General features: G+C 31.6%; 1 protein-coding gene across 6 annotated transcripts in view; it reads right to left on the bottom strand.

The window, feature by feature from the left end:
* Positions 1-22582, bottom strand: part of LOC129906641 (uncharacterized) — a 215412-nt gene that overhangs the window by 140913 nt on the left and 51917 nt on the right. For all 6 annotated transcript variants that reach the window (XM_055982469.1, XM_055982465.1, XM_055982466.1 and 3 more), the window contains exons 4-5: positions 19665-19816; positions 17897-19606 (exon numbers count right to left, since the gene is read on the bottom strand). In XM_055982469.1, coding sequence (XP_055838444.1) covers positions 17897-19606; positions 19665-19816 — 1862 coding nt within the window. The remainder of the gene's footprint in view (positions 1-17896; positions 19607-19664; positions 19817-22582) is intronic.

The raw sequence follows: 22582 nt of genomic DNA on the forward strand, positions 1-22582 counted from the left end.
AATTTTTGTTGATACAGTGAATTTAAAATATTGATTATTATCTCATATATTTCCACAAGTGGCGTCCAGTTGAAAGTTGATTTTTCAATGGAAGTCTACATAAAAAACATCGACAAATTCTGTATAAACGTTTTTCAAAAAATTTCGTTTCTTTTTGTTGACAACAGACACTTTTAGTGTTTGGCGCTGAAAATCCTAACGTATAACGCGTTGCGACATTGTCAAAGGTGAACCATCATCTAGAAATACTATGTGTCAACAAAACTGTTATCTTGAAGTCGTATCGGTACAATTTTGAACATAACCGATATATTTGAGCGGATATGTAGGGAGTGAATATGGGACAGACTATCAAACAGCTGTGCTCAACACGGATTTCAAATGTCTTGATTGCTGCAACAAAGCGTGATGATGACTCTTCTCTCTCTCTCTTTGTACCAGCTCGGGACTCATGTTTCGAAGTGAATCGCACTCTAGTAGTACGCAATTACGCATGCCCTTTCAATGCCTTACGGCGACGAGTTACGTTTTCCTTGTCACTGAATTTGTAGCCTTTGAAATTTTCTCAACCAAAAATATCGCTTGCAAGCTTTGATTATTATTATATTCGAAAAGCAGAAACCCACGAAAATTACATATCGTCGGCACAAAGCCAAAACCACGAATCTGCATTTTTGGACATTTTCACTTTAATGCGTCATTTTACTTGTTATCGGTCCCTCTATCCACTGCTTCGAACCCAATAATCCATCTGCTGCCTAAAAGCCTTAAATATCAATTTCCGTAGGACGAGTTCCCATAAGATTGCATGAATTTCCAAAAACTTTGAAGCCGTTTTTCTCAAAACTACAATTTTGCAGATTCGTGGTTTTGGCGTTGTGCCCACGATATCTTATGAGATTTCATTTTCTATCGGAATTAAAAATAAATTAAATTAATTGTTTGAAAACATCAAAATGAACTTATTTGTACAAATTCGTAAAACGATAATAGTACAGGAGAGTTAGTAAAAAAAATACAGGGTTATTTAGGAGGAGTGTGCCAAAAAGCTAAAGCGTGTAGGTCTGTTCGAGACAAGAAAAAAATCGTATAGAAAGGGGGGTTATTTCTCCCTCGTTAAAAAATTTGGGCATTTAAACTTATTTTGGAAAAAAATTTATTTAAAATCACCGGTTAAACCTACAATTACATGCTATACCTTTTTGTAAAGCCAAAACCTTGTCTTTTATTAGAATTTTAAATAAATCCATTTTATGGCACAATTTAATTAGTTCACAAAATCAAAATTGTCAAAAAAAAAATTGAAAAAAAAACAGAACATAATTTTTCAAAGTTTTATGTAACTTAGATGCTCTTATTTCAGTCTATTGAATAAACCCTTTTGAATGGAACAAATTCGTTCAAGAGTTTTTATTGGTGATTATGATTCCTTAGCATTAAAGAATACTCCAGCTAAAAGTGGTGCAGTTAAATCCATTGGTGCATTTCTGATAAAACGGCATTTCTGATTTAACTTGAAAACCAAGCCTTACTTTGAAATGGTGGAAGGTACACACTTTTATTAATATTCAAATAATGTACAAATCAGCTGTTAAAGAGTAACCAATTTATTTAGTTGTAAGCAACACTCTAGATCAACGGTTCTCAACCTTGCAGAGTATGCGGGCCCCTAACAAAAAAATTGTCAGTTTGCGGACCCCTTTCAACAATAAATATAATTTATTAGCCGTGTTTTATTGGTAACTCAGTACTTAGCTTAGTAAAATTTTGCACGGGAAACAACAACAAATCATTGCTAAGGATTAACAAAAGTTTTTTATTTGTTGGTTTACAGATAATTTTTTTTTCTAAACATACATTTATAAACGTACATTTTTTACCCTTAAACAATAAAGGATTATTGTTAATTATAAATAAAAGTAGTCGTTTGCTGTAGCACAAAAAACAGCATTAAATCTTTACTCAGTAAAATACTGAGTACCAATACAACACGGCTATTATTATGTGTAAGAATCATTAAATTAACAATTATACACTGTTGCTGACTGTGAATCCTGCCCATTGGGCCGGAGCGACATTGAATGTTGAAAAAAATAAATTGAAAAATAGAAAAAAAACATACCCCCGCAAAAGTTGTATTTGATCCAAAAAAGTATAAAAAGATTTTTTTTAATTTTTAAAATTTTAAAAAAAAGTATAAAAAGATTTTTTTTAATTTTTAAAATGACCGCTAAGGGTCGCGGTCACGCATTCGCTTTGAATATTTAAAAATTAAAAAAACAAATTGGCTTATAAAACACATATACTTGCATTTTGTTTTTGTTTTTTTTTTTATTTAATGACTTTGGCATTTTTTGTTTTTCATTAATTTATTCTTCTCTAAAAAGCCTCCATTAGTTATTCCTTATTGAAATCAAAACCTGAAAAAATGAGCCTAAAAAACAAACGATAGGTCAGGGCTTACGGAGTAAAAGTATTTTTTAATTATTATTTTTCAGTTTAAAACTTTGGTTTACTTCCTTAATATATTTTATATAATTCTTTTTAGTACCAACTCTGAAGTGAAACATTTTTTTTTTTTTAATACAATGCAAGAAAACATACATTTTTGTATTGAAATGCGCGACCCCTAGCGGTGGGAAAATATATTTAAAAAAATCATTGAATTTAGCATGTCATTATGTCAGTAGGCAGCAAGCCCATGTTTAGAAAAGCCTTTCGTGATCCTTTATTAATTAAAATTAGATTCATATATGTATCTATTATTGAGAGGGGTAAGAAAATGCAATACGAGGAAATTAGTTAAAAAGATAAAAAGAACAAAGTTTGTTGAGCGTCACATTAGAATAATGCTTAACACGTTTTTCTGATGCTTTATGGAAAAGCTGACGCGGACCCCCAGGGGTCCGCGGACCACTGGTTGAGAACCGATGCTCTAGATTAAATATATAAGAAACAAAACTGTTATTTTTCAAATTAAATTATTTCATTATTGGACTGTCTCCCAAGACTAATTCATAATTTGTGATCACTACACAATTAGTAATGAAATTACCTTCTATTTGATACCAAATAATCAAACAGGTCTAATGCTTCTGCTAGAAAATGCATTCTTAATATGAACTTAACACGGCAATATCTCTATAACCACTCCTATGATTTAAAATTATATGCAGAAGCCTTCAGGTTTGATTTGACACCGGTCTCATGGTTGAAGTCTTTGGCCCAAGAGTATTCTAGTTTTGGAGTGATTTTTTTTAAGGAGTTTTGAACCTACAGAGCTATGGTTACGCTCAAATTGTACCAAAATTTGTCATCTTTAACTGGTTTTCAGACACATTTTCAAAACAATATGCACGATTTACATTTTGAAAGTTATAAACTTAAAAAGTCCGAAAAATTCGCGATTTGTCGAGCACCGAAGTATCAGCACCGGTCTTTCAAAGCTGCAAACTTGATTTTAAGCTAATGGTATCTATCTATCTATAACTCACACTTTGTCAAACTATTTAGTTTAAAACTCATTTGGTTTTTTACTTGCGATATAGGTACTATATATCAAGTTATGCATTCGTACAAAAAAAAAAGTTGAGATAGCATTTTTCCATGACATTACGATGGTAGACAATGCCAAAAAAATGGGTCCCGGAAGTCCGTCTGTCTGTCTGTCTGTCTGTCTGTCTGTCAGTCTGTCTGTCTGTCTGTCTGTCTGTATAAGGAGCTACAGCCTAAACTTATGGACCGATTAATGTCAAACTTGGTATGTAGCGTTATTTAGCGACTCTCCAGAGGGGTTTTTGGAATTAATTTTTTTGGACCAAAAATAACGGTACTTGTCATATACCGATATAAGTAAAATTGAAATATCTCGAAAATGGCTGTAACGATTTTGTTTAAAAAATTCAAATGTTAGTTTTAAGCTAAGGTCTATATTTCAATGAAAAAAATTTTTTTTTGAAAATCATTATTAACGGTACCTGCCATAGAACCGTTTTTTTTTCAAATTCGAATATCTCCGAAACTTCTTATTCGATTTCAAGGAAACTTTTTGTGAAGTAGCATTTATATAATTTAAATATTAACCAAAAATTAAATTTTCAAAAAAATAATTTTTGGATTTTTAAAAAAATTTTGAAATTTTTTTCATCTTCTCTTGATATTGATAAAGGAGACGGCAAATTTAAGTCTTCGTCATCGCAAATAACAATTAAGACTCCGCCTTCAAAAATTTCGAGTATGTGAGTTGGGATATCCAGAAGAAGAAGGAAACGTAAACAAGAATTTGTTTTTGTTTTATGGACTTTATGAAATTAATTCAATTTGATGTTTTGTTTGACCTTTAGTCCAAAATAAAAAGAAGGGTACAACAGCATCTTACTGATGAGCCCAACTGTTGTGCCTGGGCGAAACTCATTATTTTGGACTAAAGGTCAAACAAAACATCAAATTGAATTAATTTCATAAAGTCCATAAAACAAAAACAAATTCTTGTTTACGTTTCCTTCTTCTTCTTAATATTTGCCAGACCACGGGCAATATTCTATTTAGGTGCACGCATTTAATCAAATTCCCCTAAAATAATATAGTTTACAGTGAGTTTTCACTGCAAAATATAATATGTGTTGGTAATCATCAACTAAAAATTTTGCGTATAAGAAGGGTACAACAGCATCTTACTGATGAGCCCAACTGTTGTGCCTGGGCGAAACGCATTATTTTGGACTAAAGGTCAAACAAAACATCAAATTGAATTAATTTCATAAAGTCCATAAAACAAAAACAAATTCTTGTTTACGTTTCCTTCTTCTTCTTAATATTTGCCAGACCACGGGCAATATTCTATTTAGGTGCACGAATTTAATCAAATTCCCCTAAAATAATATAGTTTACAGTGAGTTTTCACTGCAAAATATAATATGTGTTGGTAATCATCAACTAAAAATTTTTCGTATAAGAAGGGTACAACAGCATCTTACTGATGAGCCCAACTGTTGTGCCTGGGCGAAACGCATTATTTTGGACTAAAGGTCAAACAAAACATCAAATTGAATTAGTTGGGATATCCTTTAAGTTTCTCGTACCTTCGGCTTATTTAACTATTGCAAAATATACTATTTTTAAATTATATTAGTTTTCTAATCTGGAAAATTCCTTCGGTCTCAGTCTCAAAGTATGGACTGGCAAGATCGCCATGTATTGTCTTGCTGCTGGAAACGCTTAGAGTATGTTGAGCTAGATTCTTTAGCAATTACCTTAACCTTTACCCAAAAGCGAGTAGCTCTATAGGGCGTCTATATTACTAATGATATCTACGACAAAATTGCTTTGCCCCCAGCGAGTTGCTTTATAAAGGAAACGCAATGTTGGAGCGTAGAATTAGAAGTGAGTTGTTATATTTTTATTTTTCTCTTTTATACAAAAATTTGACAATAAATTAATGCCTATATTGATATTCAACCATACTTCGATATTCTATAAGAATTCCCATAAAATGCAGCATCAGCATAATAGCCATGCACAAGTGTTCAAGTGGGCTGGCTTGCTTATGATGCATATTTTACTAACATAAGTCAGCAACCCTTGTTTGTTTTTCTTCAATCACTAAAAGTGTTGTTGTATGTATATTTGGTGTCATATTATATAGCTCGTGCACTGAAGATGCCAGTTGAACTTTATGAGTATTTATGTATATATAGCTATAGTTGATCATTAAACGTAATACGATGGGAATTCGGATATTAAATATCGAAGCAGGTTGAATGTTCTATTAATTGTTTTGAGGGTTGAGGCAATTAATTAAGGGATCGCTGATGCGATCTCTTCACAACATATTTTAGATAAAGACAATACTGTAAATAGGAAATCGGATTGTGAAGGGCTTAGTAGTATTTATAGTCAGTTTATCGAAAGGAATTACATATGTACATATTTCTTAAGCTGAATTTTATAATCAACTTAATTTCATTTAAAGGAGAGCACAGTGGGTCACCTCCCATACAAAGTGCGGTCAAAAATATAATGACCATTTTTTTTTAAATGAAACACCTGTATTATCATTTTATATGATTTATTATTGCAAAAAAATGCATCAAGTCAGTTTTTTAAAATTTTGGTTATTTTGAAGAAAAATAAAAAAAGGTAAAAAAATTTTTTTTTTTTGAAAATATAAAAAAAATGGTTAATGCCGGAAATGGACCTGCCTGTCAGTCGAGCACTTTACCCTTACCCTCTAGTTCAGTTTTTTATAAAAATAATAGTGCCAAAAAGGAATTTTTTAAGTTTTACGTTTTAATTTTTTTTTCTCCGTCCATCGTCATTTAAACTCGTATTACTCGAAAAGGGGAAAAAAGGGGAAAAAACGGCGCTATTATTTCGAAAGGTAGGACGGTATTCTTCATTTGAGAACTTAAATTGTAGAGGGCACTCGAAGGCAAACCAACTAAATCTCTAATTTAATGAAAATTGAGCTAAATAAAAATAGTTAAAATTGCTTCGCTAACGAGCCCCATTACAATTAGCCTTAATGTTATTTAACAATATAATTTATATTTTTAGAAAGTATTAACCTTCTCGTTTAATATTCATAACAATTTAATACTGTTCACAATTTATAACACCCGCTATCACTATCGCAAGTTCACACCTTATAACTGCAGCGATTAAAAAACTGTACCTTTTTTTATATACCGACTTTGAATGGCTATTAAGAAATGAAAAAAAGGGTAACCGTCAAATTTTTTTTGGTTTTGGTTCGATGGGACATTGTAGAACGTTGTTTAATCATTGGATTTTAAAAAATTGACATTTACTTTTTTTATTTTTGACCTATGGTGGGACCCACTGTGGAGAGTGGGCATTTTGGCACATCGGTGTAACACATTGAGACATACATCAAATGAAAGGTCTCGATGAGTGTATTATTTTTTTGTATGGGCACAAGTCTGTATCTCGTGTAGGGAAAGTGCATTGGTGCATTTTATTTTCAAAAATGTATGTAATAAAATTCATAAAAGTATACATTTTGACTAGACGTTCGATAAAATTGTTTCAAAAACATTACAAAACTGTGTTGGAAGTTCAATTGGGCTATTCCATCACCAGTTTTCACCCATGACGCAATGCATTTTTCGTTTTTTAGAACACTTTTGTATGGGACGTGGCTCATTTGTTTAGATGCTCTATTGACTAGATTCAAAGACATAATAATAACGGTGTTCTGTTGGACTAATCCATCAACTGCTTTAATTTAAAAAAAAAATGCATTTATCGTTTTTTATAGATTGAAATGCAATAACAAAAAATGTTTGAGTAAGTATATGATCTTCTGTACTTTGAAGTCGTGTGCGAAACTACCTTGTTGGTTTTAAAATAATTTAAATATACGAAGGTTGTGACTAATTTTTCAAAAATGCAACTCAAACTACAAGTTACATATTAAATTAAATTCATAATACCTACCAACATTTTATGAGTAATCATAAAATGTTGGTAGGTATTATGAATTTAAACCACAAACCATACGACATGGATTTAGTCGTTTCTCCACTTTTTTTGTTCTAAAAACGCAAACATTTAAAATAACCTTGAATACATTTTTGAACATAAAATGCACCACTGCACCTTGCACGAGATAGAGTTTATTGTCTATTCAAAGAAATATCAGTAACTTTCATTTGATGTATGTAATTTTCAATGTGTTACATTTATCTTTGAACATAAAATGCACCAAAGCACTTTTTCTGCACGAAGTATAGACTTTTGTCCATACAAAGAACAAATGCGCTCATTGAGATCTTTCATCTGATGTTTGTCTCAATGTGTTACACCAATGAGCCACGTCCCATACAAAAGTGCTCTAGAAACCGAAAAATGCATTGCGTCATTGGTGAAAACTGGTGATGGATTAGCCCAATTGAACTTCCAACACAGTTATGTTATGTTTTTGAATCAATTTAATCGAGCATCAAGTCAAAATGTATACTTTTCTGAATTTTATTACATACATTTTTGAGCATAAAATGCATCACTGCACATTCCCTGCACGAGATACAGACTTTTGCCAATATAAACAAATAATACACTCATCGAGACCTTTCATTTGACGTATGTCACAATGTGTTACACCGATGGGCCACGTCCCATACAAAAGCGCCCAGTCTCCTTTGATAAGAAAATTTTTTGAATTTCTTATCAAACAATTAAAAGATTTTATTTATATTCAATTTTTTAAATTTTTGAGCGATCTATAAAAATCTAAAAGCAAAAAACCTATTGAGAACCTTAACAAAGAACTTGAGAAAAGAAACGTTTACTATAAGTATATATTATAAATATATCATCATTTTTTATAATTATTTTAATATTTTAGTCCTGAAGAAGAGTGTATTTACATTTGAAACCTCGACAATGAACTAGATTAACTATAATAATATTCAAATCGGACATATAGCCGATGAAGAAGATCAAATTATTTTAATAAAGAAGGTCACGAAATAAGGAATAATTTAATTCCTCTTTATTTCTATAGGGCAAGTATTGGTTTCGTGTCGAAAAAAAATTTGAGGTTTTTATCAAAACCAACAATACGATGATAACCAACATTACGATGATGGTGAAGTCAGTCCGAAAAAGTGGGTCTCACAATTCCGTCCGTGCGTCTTTACGCCTGTACGTCTGTGCGTCTTAACGGGTGGACGGATTTTCTTCAAATTTGGTACAGATGATTTTTATAGAATTCTGAAAGTAGTTTTTTTTATATCTCGATTAAAAAGTGTACCTCCCATACATATTTTTCAAGTTATAGCTAATCACTCGAAAACTGCTCAAACGATTTTGATTAAAATTTGCAGAATTAGTATTCAAAACAATTGCAATAAAACTGCATTTTTAGTTTTTCTCAAAAAAGTCAAATAACAAAAATCATTTTTTTTTCATTTTACATCAACGAAATTTCTTTAAAATTTATTTAGAGGCAGCTCTTAAAATCTACAAGTAAACTAACACAAGTGTTTTGAACTGCAAGAGCAAGTACGTGCAACCCAGTCGTGCATTTTATTTGTTTTTACGTGTCTGAACTGTTGATTAATGAATTTATGAATCATTAACCTTTAGTCTATTATTTTTTTAACATTCAGACTTGAATGAGGGTACAACAAAGTGACATAGTATTGGATTAGCGCTGAATTGATCAACTTTTTTCATTGATAACACCTGAAAACCTGAGAATTAGAAAAAAAAAATTAAATGTCTTTATTTAAAAATTTTAATAAAAAACGAGGTTTTTGGCTTTACAAAAATGTAAAGCACGTTATTGCAGGTGTAACCGTTGATTTTTAATATTTTTTTTCCAAATTAAGTTTATTTTTTTTGTAAATGCCCCTCCCGGCTAAACGAGGGGAATAGACCCTTTCCCATACGATTTTTTTCTTGTCTCCACCCAACCTACACGATCTAGCTTTTTGGCACAATCATCCTGAATCACCCTGTATAGGAAGACTGCTTATTACAAATCTGAAAGAAGGGTATTAGGAAATCTTAAGTCCTAGTTTCAGTACGCTATCGCCACCCCTGGTGAATTCTGCCATTTTGTTAAACGCAAATTTGTTGGTCTATATCACCTGAATTATTGGTATGACCGAATAAGTTATCTGATCAAAGTTGTAGGAAATATAAATATCTTTTTCTTGTGCATACACTGTTTTTTTATGAAGACAATAATTTTGAGATTATATCATTGTATTTGTATTTTTTCAGTTTTTGTAATTTTTCTCTGTCCCTATGATAACATAATTTTTCCTCATAATAAAAGTTGTAGAGCACTTTTGAAGTTTATGGTATTTTTTAATCCAAAGCTACGGAGCATAAGAGCAATATGGTTAAACAATATACATAATATTAGCTGACCCGACGGACTTCGTTCCGCCTTTTCTAGTATTTATTTTCAATTTTTGGCACTGTAATGTGTTAACCAATAAAAAAAATCGGGTCACAACTTGATATGTGGAGCACAATCTTAATAAAATATTAACAATGGCAAACATTTGTTTGACAGCTATTATAAATATTTATTCGAATGCTTTCGAAATTTTATTAATATTTTTTTTTTTTTTTTTTTTATAATGAGCGCGCACTAAAGGGATTAATCTACCCTTAATATGATGAACACAGTACGAGCATTAGGAAAATAGGGAGGGGTTTGAAAGGAGATACCGATGTACATTAGTTTTGAAGTCTTGAGTTTTGAAATGGGATGGAAAAACAGAGGCAGGTAATGCGTTCCACATTCGCGTAGTGCGGCTGAAGAAAGAATCTCTGTATTTGACGGTACGTCCGAAATTGGACTCGAGGGTAAACTGATGAGCATTCCTGGAAGCGCGAGTGCTACGGTTGAACTGTTTAAGGGGAGGAATGCAACTAGCTATTTCTTCTGAGCATTGCTTATAAAAATAACGATAGAACAACGTGAGGCATGAGACGTTACGCCGGTGCTCGAGAGACGTAATTGTATCAGTTATTGATCTATCACCTATCATTTTTATAGCTCTATTTTGTATTCTATCCAAGAAACTCAACGACGTTATTGGTGCACCTGCCCATATGTGGGAGTTATATTCGAGCTTTGGACGGATATATGCCTTATAAATAACTGCTAGATCAGACGGGGAGAAAAATTTCTTGCATCTTCGGAGGAAACCTAAACATTTAGCAGCGGATTTAGCGGTGTCAAATATGTGTTCATTCCACAGGAGGTGGTTTGTAATGCACATACCGAGGACTGAAAGGTGGTCGGTTTCCTCGATGCAAGTACCACTCATGGAAAGTGGCATGGGAGGAAGGTTTCGCTTTAATGAAAGTAAACAGCATTGTGTTTTTGACGCATTAAATTCTACGCGATTTTTTATTCCCCATTCGACAATGCTATCAAGATCAGAATTTAATGAGTTAATCATATTAAGCCGTTCGAGATCCACATCCGAAGAACATGGGCGAGAATCAGGAAACGAATATGAAAAACTAAGAGTACTATCATCAGCAAAACAGTTGAGTGGATTAGAAGTTTCAGACAGAAGATCATTTATAAAAATGAGAAAGAGTGTCGGAGACAGAACGTATTTATGTATTTATTAATTAATAATTAATTAATATTAAGGTATAAGAACATATCCTAAACAAATCCTATGGAGTTACAACAATTAGCAATTGTTTTTTTAACCTTATGTGTACTAGTGACAGATCAAAAAAACTATTTTAAAACGATTTCATGTTTTATATTTTTTTATTTTTATCCAATAAAGGTTATATAATTCACAAATTAAAAAAAAACGGCTCTGGTTGATTACATTTTTGTTTTGTCCCAAATTATAGTTTGGTTTGACGTTTTGCAATTGTTAAAATTTTTTTCAATGGAATTCGTTTAAGGAAAAATATTCGAATGCAAATTGAATTTTTGGTTGTTTAGAATTCGAAATATGGTTCTTAACACATTTTTGTATGTTTTCAGAAGTATTTTTGTTCGTAAAATAAGTTTACTTTTAAACTGTTACTTTAAAACTGCCTTTTATATGCCTACTATTTGAGAAAAGCGCCACCCACCGGGTCCAATTATGAAACAAATCTTTTTCGAATGAACCTTATAACACACAAAAATATGTCCAGTCATTCGACCCCCAATATGGAATTTGCCTATAACTTGACAACAGCGCCACCTATCGTCCAACTATAAAACAAAACCTGTCCAGAATGAACCTTCTCATATACAAAATTTCACAAAAATCTGTCCAGTCATTCGACACCAAATATTGAATTTGCCTATAACTTGACAACAGCGCAATCTATCGGGTCCAATTATAAAACAAAACCTGTCTCAGATGGATCTTATCACACAAAAAATTGCAAAAAAATCTATTCAGTCGTTTAAGAGGAGTAGGGTCACATACAAACGCACAGAAGAAATATATATGTAATATAACTAGCATTTATTTTCAAATCTTAGCCCTGTAATGTGTAAAACTTTTCCAATACAAAAAAAAAAATCGGTTCACTCGGTTCGGTTGATATATTATGAGCCACAAACTACTAAAATTCGATACATTTTGGCTATTTAGGAAATTCAATTAGTAGTTATTTTTTTTTTGTAAATTTATGTGTGTCCTAGTGACAGATCAAACAAAATATTTTTTGCTATTTTGAAATGATTTCATGTTTTAAATTTCTATATTTTTGTATTTTAGTTTAAAACGATTTTTATCCAATAAAGGCTCTGGCTCATTAAATTTTGTTTTGTCTCAAATAATAGTTTGGTTTGACGTTTTGCAATTGTATATTGTAGTGTGTGTGAAAATGTATGTGAATACGTCTCAAAAAGAGATTTGAAAAGATCGAATCTTCCGGAAAAGTAGCAAATTTTTTTCAATGCAGATTGATTCGACTGCAGATTGAATTTTTGGTTGTTTGGAATTCGAAATAAAGTTCTTAACACATTTTTTAAGTTTTCAATAGTATTTTAGTTAGTAAAATCACTTTACTTTTAAACTTTCACTTTAGAACTTATGTAAGTATGATTGTAAAATGCTCACTTCTGTAATGCACCCCGAAAAGTAGCACAATTAGTTTTCAATTCCTTCAAAATTTTTTCCATAAATATTTCAAAATGGCCTTTTAAAAATTCGGCACTTCAAAAATTTTAAACAAAATATCAGACCTTATTGACTTTTTCGTAGCTAAAGGAATCAAACGAAATCACATTAGTGTCGAAGGTAATTATGACTTGTCATCAGATCATACTCCAGTGATTCTAACACTAAGTGAATCGGAAGTAATAGAAAAAAGTAATCCAAAGCTTGTAAATAAGAAAACAAACTGGAGTGATTTTAGAGAAAGGCTTTTAAGTTTTATAAATTTAAGATCTCCCATGGATACAATCGAGCAAATTGACCATGAAGTGGAACAATTTATTGCTGATGTGCAACAGGCCGCTGAAGAAAGTACTCCAACATTTTCTAATAGAAGACAAAATGAAATAAAATATCCTTTAGAGATAAGAGAGTTGATAATAGAGAAAAGAAGAGCTCGAAGAAAACGGCAAAATACTAGATTTCCAGATGATAAAACAACGTTTAACCGTATAAGCAACAATCTTAAAAAACAAATTTATAAATTCAAAAATGATTCACTCAGTACATTCCTAAAGAATTTAACGACTGATGCTTCAACCGATTTTTCGCTATGGAAAGCAGCCAAGCGCCTGAAAAGACCGCAGTTACTAAACTCTCCCTTGAAATCTCAAGATGGGAAATGGATCGGTAACCCAAAAGAAAAAGCTAACCTTTTTGCGGAGCATCTTGCGAATGTTTTTAAGCCATACCCAACAAACGCGGCTGAAAATAGCTTACAGTTAGTTGATAAGATAGATGAAAGTGAAATACCAAGAAATAAAAAGTATGTGTTTACATCAACTATCAAATAAAAAATCACCAGGTTACGATCTAATTACTGCTCAGGTTATGAAAGAAATGCCTTTGAAAGCCTTCATAAAACTCCAATATATAATAAATGCATGCCTTAAGCAACGGTATGTCCCACACCATTGGAAAATTGCTGAAGTTATTGTCATACCCAAGCAAGGTAAGCCACCTACAGAAGTGACGTCTTACAGACCAATATCGCTTATACCAATTATTACAAAAGTTTTTGAAAAACTGCTTCTGAAGAGACTTATCAAAATTATAGAAGAAAGAAGGTTAATCCCAAATCATCAGTTTGGCTTTAGAAATAAACATTCCACGATAGACCAAGTTCATAGAATAACGGATGTAATAGAAAAAGCATTAGAAGAAAAACAAGTATGTTCAGCTATTTTCTTAGATGGTGCTCAAGCCTTTGACAAGGTTTGGCATGAGGGACTTGAGTACAAACTGCAAAGGGATCTTCCCAGACAGTACTATGAAATAATAAAATCGTACATCTCAGACCGATTGTTTAGAGTAAGGTACGATCAAGAATATTCGGAATTGAAGAAAATAGAAGCCGGTGTACCACAAGGAAGTGTCCTAGGTCCTACCCTGTATTTACTATACACAAGGGATATCCCAGTTGGGAATCACACCATAATGGCTACTTTTGCAGATGATACCGCAATTTTGGTACCCGACAAATGTGTCTCTAGGGGAGCAGTAAAGCTGCAATATGCCGTCGACACAGTCAGAGATTGGACCGAAAAATGGCGTATCAAACTCAATGAAACAAAATCTTCACATATAAACTTTACAAATAAAAAGATAAACAATATTCCAATATTCATTAATAATCAAGCTGTACCTTACGCCAATACAGCCAAATACCTTGGAAAGAGCACATCAAAAAGAAAAGAGAAGAACTAAACTTGAAATATAGAAAAATGTACTGGTTACTTGGTAACAACTCTGATTTATCAACCCAAAACAAAATAATGCTGTATAATCAAGTACTAAAGCCTGTTTGAACCTATGGTATCCAATTATGGGGCTGTACAAAGAAAACAAATACCGAAATCATCCAAAAATTCCAAAACAAAGTCCTTCGTGGAATAGTTAATGCACCTTGGTACATAAGAAATAGCGATCTACATCGTGACCTACAAATAGAAACGGTTACAGAAGTTGTTAAAAAATACGCTGTATCGCATAATCAGAGACTGCAAAGTCATACCAATTCTGAAATGGTGTCCGTCTTGAATACAAGAAACCATGTTCGGAGATTAAGAAGAACCAAGCCTCATGAGCTTATGGTCTAAAAAAACATGGGAAAGTATTAAAAGTTTAAACTTCCCCCAAAGTGATTTTACAAAGTTAAGAAAGTAAAATCTGATGTCGATCTCTCAAGATTGGTCCTGATAAAGAGGTGGTTGGTGTCGAATACTGCCAAGTGTCTTTTGAAGATTTCCTCCCGTCAAAAAAAAAAAAAAAAAAGAAAAATGGACTTTTAAGAAATACGGCAATTTGCCAATACACTTGTGGCGACATCGCAAATTTCATCGCTGAATTTTCAATTTATTTGACTTTTAAATTTCATTAATTTCTTTGAATTTCTTTTATTTTTTTTTTCTATCAAAATGTAAAATGTATAAATAGAAGGCTTAACCCAAAATCTTTCTACTTGATAATCATCTACGCCTCATGGCTACAATCGAAATTTGTATACTTTTATTTTTTTGAAATGAAAGTTCGAATCTTTTTATTTAATTAAACGACTCCATACACTTAAAAAATACGACTCTTTACAAATTTTAATAATGTGTACCTATGTTAAATTTTAAATAAAGCTGATGAATTGGGAAGTCAAAATTGGTTTTGGTGTTTTATTTTTGACATGATAACGTCTAAGAATAAGAAGTACAGGAAAGGGTGAAGAAACCAGTACGGCATTTTTTTCATTTTTACAAAGTAGTATTAGTTACACAAACACATATGCATTGAACCAGGGACGGAGTGCAGCAAGATGGTTGTTCGCAAGGCGCAACGTTTTATCTACGTGAAAATTTATATTTTTTATGAAACGTTATTATTTATGTTTTAGAAATAAAAAATTAAATATTGGCATTTAAGCATTAACTACAGTGCACAGTGGGTCCCGCCATAGGTCAAAAATAAAAAAAGTAAATGTCAATTTTTTAAAATCCAATGATTAAACAACGTTCTACAATCTCCCATCGAACCAAAACCAAAAAAAATTTGATGGTTACCCTTTTTTTCATTTCTTAATAGCCATTCAAAGTCGGTATATAAAAAAAGGTACAGTTTTTTAATCGCTGCAGTTATAAGGTGTGAACTTGCGATAGTGATAGCGGGTGTTAAAAATTGTGAACAGTATTAAATTGTTATGGATATTAAACGAGAAGGTTAATACTTTCTTAACCCTTAACTATAGTGGTGGGTCCAGGGGACCCACATCAACTTTTAAAAAGTTAATAAAAACCGTTGAAAATGAATTTTCTCTTTTTTTTTTTTATTTTTTTATTTTTTTTTAAATTGTTATCTTTTGATGCTTAAAAACAAAATTTATAAAAAAATTCAATTTTGTATTTTATTTTATCATTTCAAAACACCACACATTTTCACCACTATAGTTAAGGGTTAAAACATAAATTATATTGTTAAATAACATTAAGGCTAATTGTAATGGGGCTCGTTAGCGAAGCAATTTTAACCATTTTTATTTAGCTCAATTTTCATTAAATTAGTGATTTAGTTGGTTTGCCTTCGAGTGCCCTCTACAATTTAAGTTCTCAAATGAAGAATACCGTCCTACCTTTCGAAATAAAAGCGCCGTTTTTTCCCCTTTTTTCCCCTTTTCGAGTAATACGAGTTTAAATGACGATACACGGAGAAAAAAAAATTACAACGTAAAACTAAAAAAAATCCTTTTTGGCACTATTATTTTTATAAAAGACTCAACTAGAGGGTAAGGGTAAAGTGCTCGACTGACAGGCAGGTCCATTTCCGGCATAAACCATTTTTTTTTATATTTTCAAAAAAAATTTTTTTTTACCTTTTTTTATTTTTCTTGAAAATAACCAAAATTTTAAAAAACTGACTTGATGCATTTTTTTGCAATAATAAATCATATAAAATGATAATACAGGTGTTTCATTAAAAAAAAAATGGTCATTATATTTTTGACCGCACTTTGTATGGGAGGTGACCCACTGTGCAGTGGCTTAAAAGTGTAAAAGGCATATTTATTAGATTCTTGCCTTTTTAAACACTGCTTAACTTTTTTCAAACTGTAGAAAATATGCTTCATTTAATAAAAATAAGTATCACCCTATTCAAAGTTAAGACAATCTATACTTAGACACAGGTTTGAACGCTATAAGACAACTACAAACAAGGTTTTTGAACACATTTTCCAAATTTAAGCAGTTGTTTAAAGTTAAACAACGATTATAAATCTTTGCCGCCGGGTACAAAGGGGTTAAGTCACAAAATTGCACTTTTCGGGTTTCGATGAAATAAGAATAATCTTTTTTTTCTCTTTTATTTGGTATCAAAAACATAAATTTATAACAACTCTTTTCTATAAAAATAAGAGGATCAATGCTCAACCCACCAAATTTCTGAAAAATCTATCAAGTCGTTTAGAAGGAGTAGGGTCACAAACAAACGCATAGGAGAATTATATACATATAATAGATAAGATGATTTTTGAATACAAAAAGGCTAAATCGTTTACGTAATGTAATTCAACAAAAATAACACATAACAAGAACCATAAAAAGAAAACAAAAAATGTTATATTAGTCTAAGGTAGTTTTAGTTAGTTTTAATTAGTTTTTAAGGTATAGCTTGTACTTAGCTTAAATAAAATAAAATTAAAATTAATAAAAATAAATAAAAATAAGATAAAATAAAATAAAATAAAATAAAATAAAATAAAATAAAATAAAATAAAATAAAACAAAATACAAAAAAAAAATTGTATGGGAAGCACAGTTTTTAAGTGAGATATTAAAATAAAGAAAAAAAACAACCTTGGAAATTACAAAAAAATCATCTGTACCAAATTTCAAGGAAATCCGTCCACCCGTTTAGGCTGCAGCATCAAGTACAGCTTTTTGTGACAGCTCACAGACGCACCGACACACAGACATGACGAAAACTTTTCTCCATCATCGTAATGTTAGTTTTGATTAAAAAAATTTTTTTACCCGAAACCAATGGATGAAAGAGAAATTGAATAAATAAAGTGTTTTCAAGTAAAATAAAGAAAGTGTTTCTTAATGTTTCTAATTAAAACTAACTAAAACTAAGAATACAAATTTGAAAAAATGAAACAAAAAAAAAAAAAAAATGAGATCATGAACTTTACAGAATGAATACAGAGTAATACATACATACATACATTAAAGAGTAATACATACCACAGCCAGACCTTCTGAATTCGCACTGCGTTTTTTCTCATTTAGCATCTTTCCTAAAAGTGGTAGTTTATTTTTTGGTATAGTTTGAATATTAACAACACTCAGCGCATTCATTACTAATGGCATAATTGGTTTTATAGTTGCAGCTATAAATGTTAAACTAGCAGTTTGTACTTCCCACAAATAAACGAAACCTTCTAGATATGCCTCTAAGAAATTATTCCATCGAATAATGCATAATATTTCAGCATTCGGTGCTGGAATAGCTTTGCTTTCTCTCCGCAATGCCATATCAATGTCTTGCATTTTCTTGCTCACCAAATTATTCATATTTTTGATGACCTGTTTAAAAACATTTTTGAATGCATCTGAGCTTACACCATGCGTTAATGCCATATCATCTGATGGCGCTTGAGCAATGTCAATGGATGAACCTTCCTCAGGCTGAGGAACCGGCACTGGTGATTCGACATTTCCTGTATTCAGTGAAAATATTTGTGTAATTTTTGGAACTGTAATTTGTTCAAGAGGTGCTTGGATAAACTTTGGAGAAGTGGTAGTTAGAACTTCTTTTGGAGATTTTAATGGTGTTGAGTTTTTTAAACAAGGATCTTCTTGCTTTAACGAACCCTTATAGTGATTCACAAGCAAAAGTGATGATCTTTCCTCAGATTGTCCGATGCTCACTCTACGCTTCTTCATTGGAATTGACGATTCATTTTCAGCTTGATGAGTAACATTAGGTTTTGTATCTTTTCTTCTTCGGGCTCTACTTTTTTTATTGATGTCTTGACTTCTTTCTGTGCCCTCTATTTTTAATTCTGGTACAGTTTTTTGGTCAATTGCATTGATATCTTTGTGATAATAAACAGACCTTAGAATATGTTCATTTAGACTCAATCTTGTTTCGTCGCTCTCATTCTCAGCAATGTACAGTTGTATATGGGCTATTCGCTTTTTATTCCTCCTTTTATAGATATTCTTAGGAATAGGAACAACACGACGACAGTGACTAGCTTTAGCGTTCATATACACTTCGATGTAATGGTTGTCTGATATTCGACCTCGTCTTTCATTTTTATTTTTTTCCTCAGTTCCAAAATTAAAATCAGAAACTGTTTCACTGGCTTCGCTCGTTTCCGAGTTCTCACTTTCATCACTTGTGTATGTGTCTATATCTCTTTTACGTTCTTCCTTTTCAAATGAGTACAATGTACGATCTTTCAAAACAGATTCCTCAATTGAGGTTACTTCTGCAATCTCTTCTTGTTTTTCTATAATAATTGGGTTCCCAAATGTGGATTGGCCTTTGCAGAAGCATTTGTATAACATATGAACCATGCACCAAGGAGCTAAGTCTTTGATGTCATGCAATCTTTTTAATTTAACGGAGCTATGTTTTAAGCGATTATAAATTTTATCGTTGACTAACACTGGTTCTAGTAGGACATTTGATGTGGAAATGATTTCTGTTCTTTTGCCAGATGATTTAAAATCGACGATATCAGGATCATCGTGATCAACGAAATCACCGTACCGCTTAGGTATTTTAGTACAACGACGTTTTTTATCGTATTGGGATTCATTTATTAGGAGAGTTTCACTTCCAGTTAAAACAACAGTTGATGTAAATTCTTTCTCCACACGAGCTAGTCTAGCCGTAGCTTGTTTCCTTAGCATGAAAGCGTCTTCTGTAGTTATTGTTCGACCCTAGAACATTGTATTAATATTACATCAAATTAAAGGAATATAGGAAAGAAATAATTACATCAGTTTCCAAGCGAACTATACTTTGGCATTTGCATTTACATTCTAAAACACATTTTTGTTTTCCACAATGTTGTCTTACAGTAGTTCTTTCACTTAGACTCGCACAGACACAACCAAGCTTACAACATTCTTTAGCACAAATAGTTCCGTCTGAAAAAAAAGTATTGAAAAATCGTTATCCAAGTAAAACCAGGCATAAGTTTTTGACATTAATTTTATTCAGATTTATAAACACAGTCTTTTTACGGGTAAAATTATAAAAATAAAAAAATAACAAATTATTTATTTTAAAAAAGGAATGCATATAAAAGAAACAAACATCTTTACCAGTGTTACCAAAAACTATGATTTATCATAGTTTTCATGAATTCTGAACTCAAATCATGAAATCATGTTTTTTTCTCAAATCATGATTTTAATTTTTTTTTTATTTCCTAAGCAATTAACTTCAGAACATGCACATCTATTGCTCTTCGAGCATTTTCCATAGGAAATTGAGGTCTACGTTGTCTATGAAGATGATAAACCACAGGTTTTCCATTAATATGGCCCAATAGGTCGTATTTAGACCCCCGTTTATCTTAGACTGGGGTTTATCCAATGTAATTTGAATAGGATCAACTCCAGTCTTTCTTAGATGCAGCTTAGATTTCAAAAATAACACTTCTCAAGACTAAAACTAGAAATAGACTTAATATAATGAGTCACCAATTGGTCTTTACACACCAACGAAATTGTCAAAAATCACAATTGCTTTGATTTTAAAGTAGAAAAAATTATAAAATGTATTGGGCCATATTCATAGTTCTTTCATAAGCTGTTATTTTCTTCCTTTTACGATAGACTGAGGTTTATCATATTCATAGACAATTTAGACCCACTTCTAAATCATATTTCTATGGAAAAGAGCTGCTTCTAACCTGGGTAGTAACTTTAGACTCCAGACTAAGTTAGAATCGCTTTTAAAATATGACTATGAATATGGCCCATTACCATTATCTACCCAGTACATTTACGTAAACATAAAAAACTGAAAAGTACAAACTAAAAAAATATATATTGTCCTTAATGTTAAATCCGAAACACGTTGTTGTTGTTTTATTTTTCCCAAATTTGGTCAAATCATGATTTTTCTCTAAAATCATGATTAAAAATCATGATTTTTTATTTTTTAATTTGGCAACACTTATCTTTACGTCAGAACTAGGGAATCCATCAAATGGAGAAGCTAATTGTCTCTAAACAAGACTCTTATCATCCCAGTTCTGTTATATGGTGCTGAGAAATGGCCTTTGATGAAAGCGGATGAAAACTTCTTGGATTGTTTCGAGAGAAAAGTTCTTTCGGCGATATTGAGAGAACTGTCAATCGAGCAACACGTTGAATTTTTGGCTCGCGAAATAAAGAAATATTTTAAAGTTAATCTTTCTTATGAAGAAAACAATGATGAACAAAAATGTTGTTTACAAGTTTGTCAGAAAACTTATAGATTTTATGATATTTGGGAAAACCTTCTTGGGGTTTTTTTTCTTTAGTCAAAAATGGGTACGAATTAAAAATTTATTTTTGTAGTTTAAGTTTAAAACAATTACACTGTGCAACACTCGAAATATACGCGGGCGGAGACCTATCACGTTTTGTAGAGCTAGTCACACTGATTGCGAAACGGTATTTAAAAAGTCCCTAACACCCCCAGAATCTGGAGTTAGGGGCAAAAAACGGTTTTTTGGACCTTCACCCATTGAAAAAACTCTAGCTTCGTCAAATTTTTACCCTCTTTTTTCAAATATGTATAAAACATGTGATTCAATTAAACCACCTAGAATTTATAAGCTGTCAAAGTTCAAAAATTCCATTTTTTTTGTCATTTTCCCAACTTCGACATCAATTTAAAGTATATGTTTTCAAAACAACATACTGTCTTAAAAATATATTCTTAAATAATATTCATTTACAAATAAAACGAGGTATTTTTTTTATGAAAATCAGTTCAAAATTGGCCTAGAAAAACAAATTTTACGATTTCAACCCAGGCACAGAAATTCGAACGTTTGGGCATCGAACAAAAATGTTATTTTGCAACGTAGTACGATAACTTGGTCGCCAGGATTTGATAACGGTTTTTTTTTGTAGAGGAGTTCAATACAATCATTTTTTACTATGGGAGGGGGTGCATCTCCCCCCCTTTAGAAGGGAGGGGTAATTTTCTAAAAAAAAAATATTAAAAACAAAGGCAACACTTACAGTTATAAATGATACTATTTCCAAAAGGCAGAATTAGACATTTAATTCAAATTTTTAAATCAATATATTTCAACCAATTGTTTTTGAAATAATCGATTTCAAAGTTAAAAATAATTAATAATTAATAATTTTTTTTTAGAAAATTACCCCTCCCTCCTAAGGGGGGGGGGGAGATAGACCCCCTCCCATAGTAAAAAATGATTGTATTGAACTCTTCTACAAAAAAAAACCGTTATCAAATCCTGGCCCCCAAGTTATCGTACTACGTTGAAAAATAACTTTTTTGTTCGATACCGAAACGTTCGAATTTCTGTGCCTGGGTTGAAATCGTAACATTTTTTTTCTAAGCCAATTTTGAACTGATTTTCATAAAAAATACCTCGTTTTATTTGGAAATGAATATTATTTAAGAATATATTTTTAAAACAGCATGTTGTTTTGAAAACATATACTTTGAATTGATGTCGAAGTTGGAAACATGATTTTCTATCAGAAACTATAAAAAAAAAATCAAAAATGGGTACAAATTTGACGAAGCTAGAATTTTTCATTGGGTGAAGGTCGTTTCAAATACCGTTTCGTAATCAGTTCGACTAGCTCTACAAAACGTGATAGGTCTCCGCCCGCGTATATTTTAATACCTGATTTTTGTAACACAGTAGTATTTAAAGT

Source organism: Episyrphus balteatus, chromosome 1 (assembly GCF_945859705.1).
Source record: "Episyrphus balteatus chromosome 1, idEpiBalt1.1, whole genome shotgun sequence".
NCBI lineage: Eukaryota > Metazoa > Arthropoda > Insecta > Diptera > Syrphidae > Episyrphus > Episyrphus balteatus.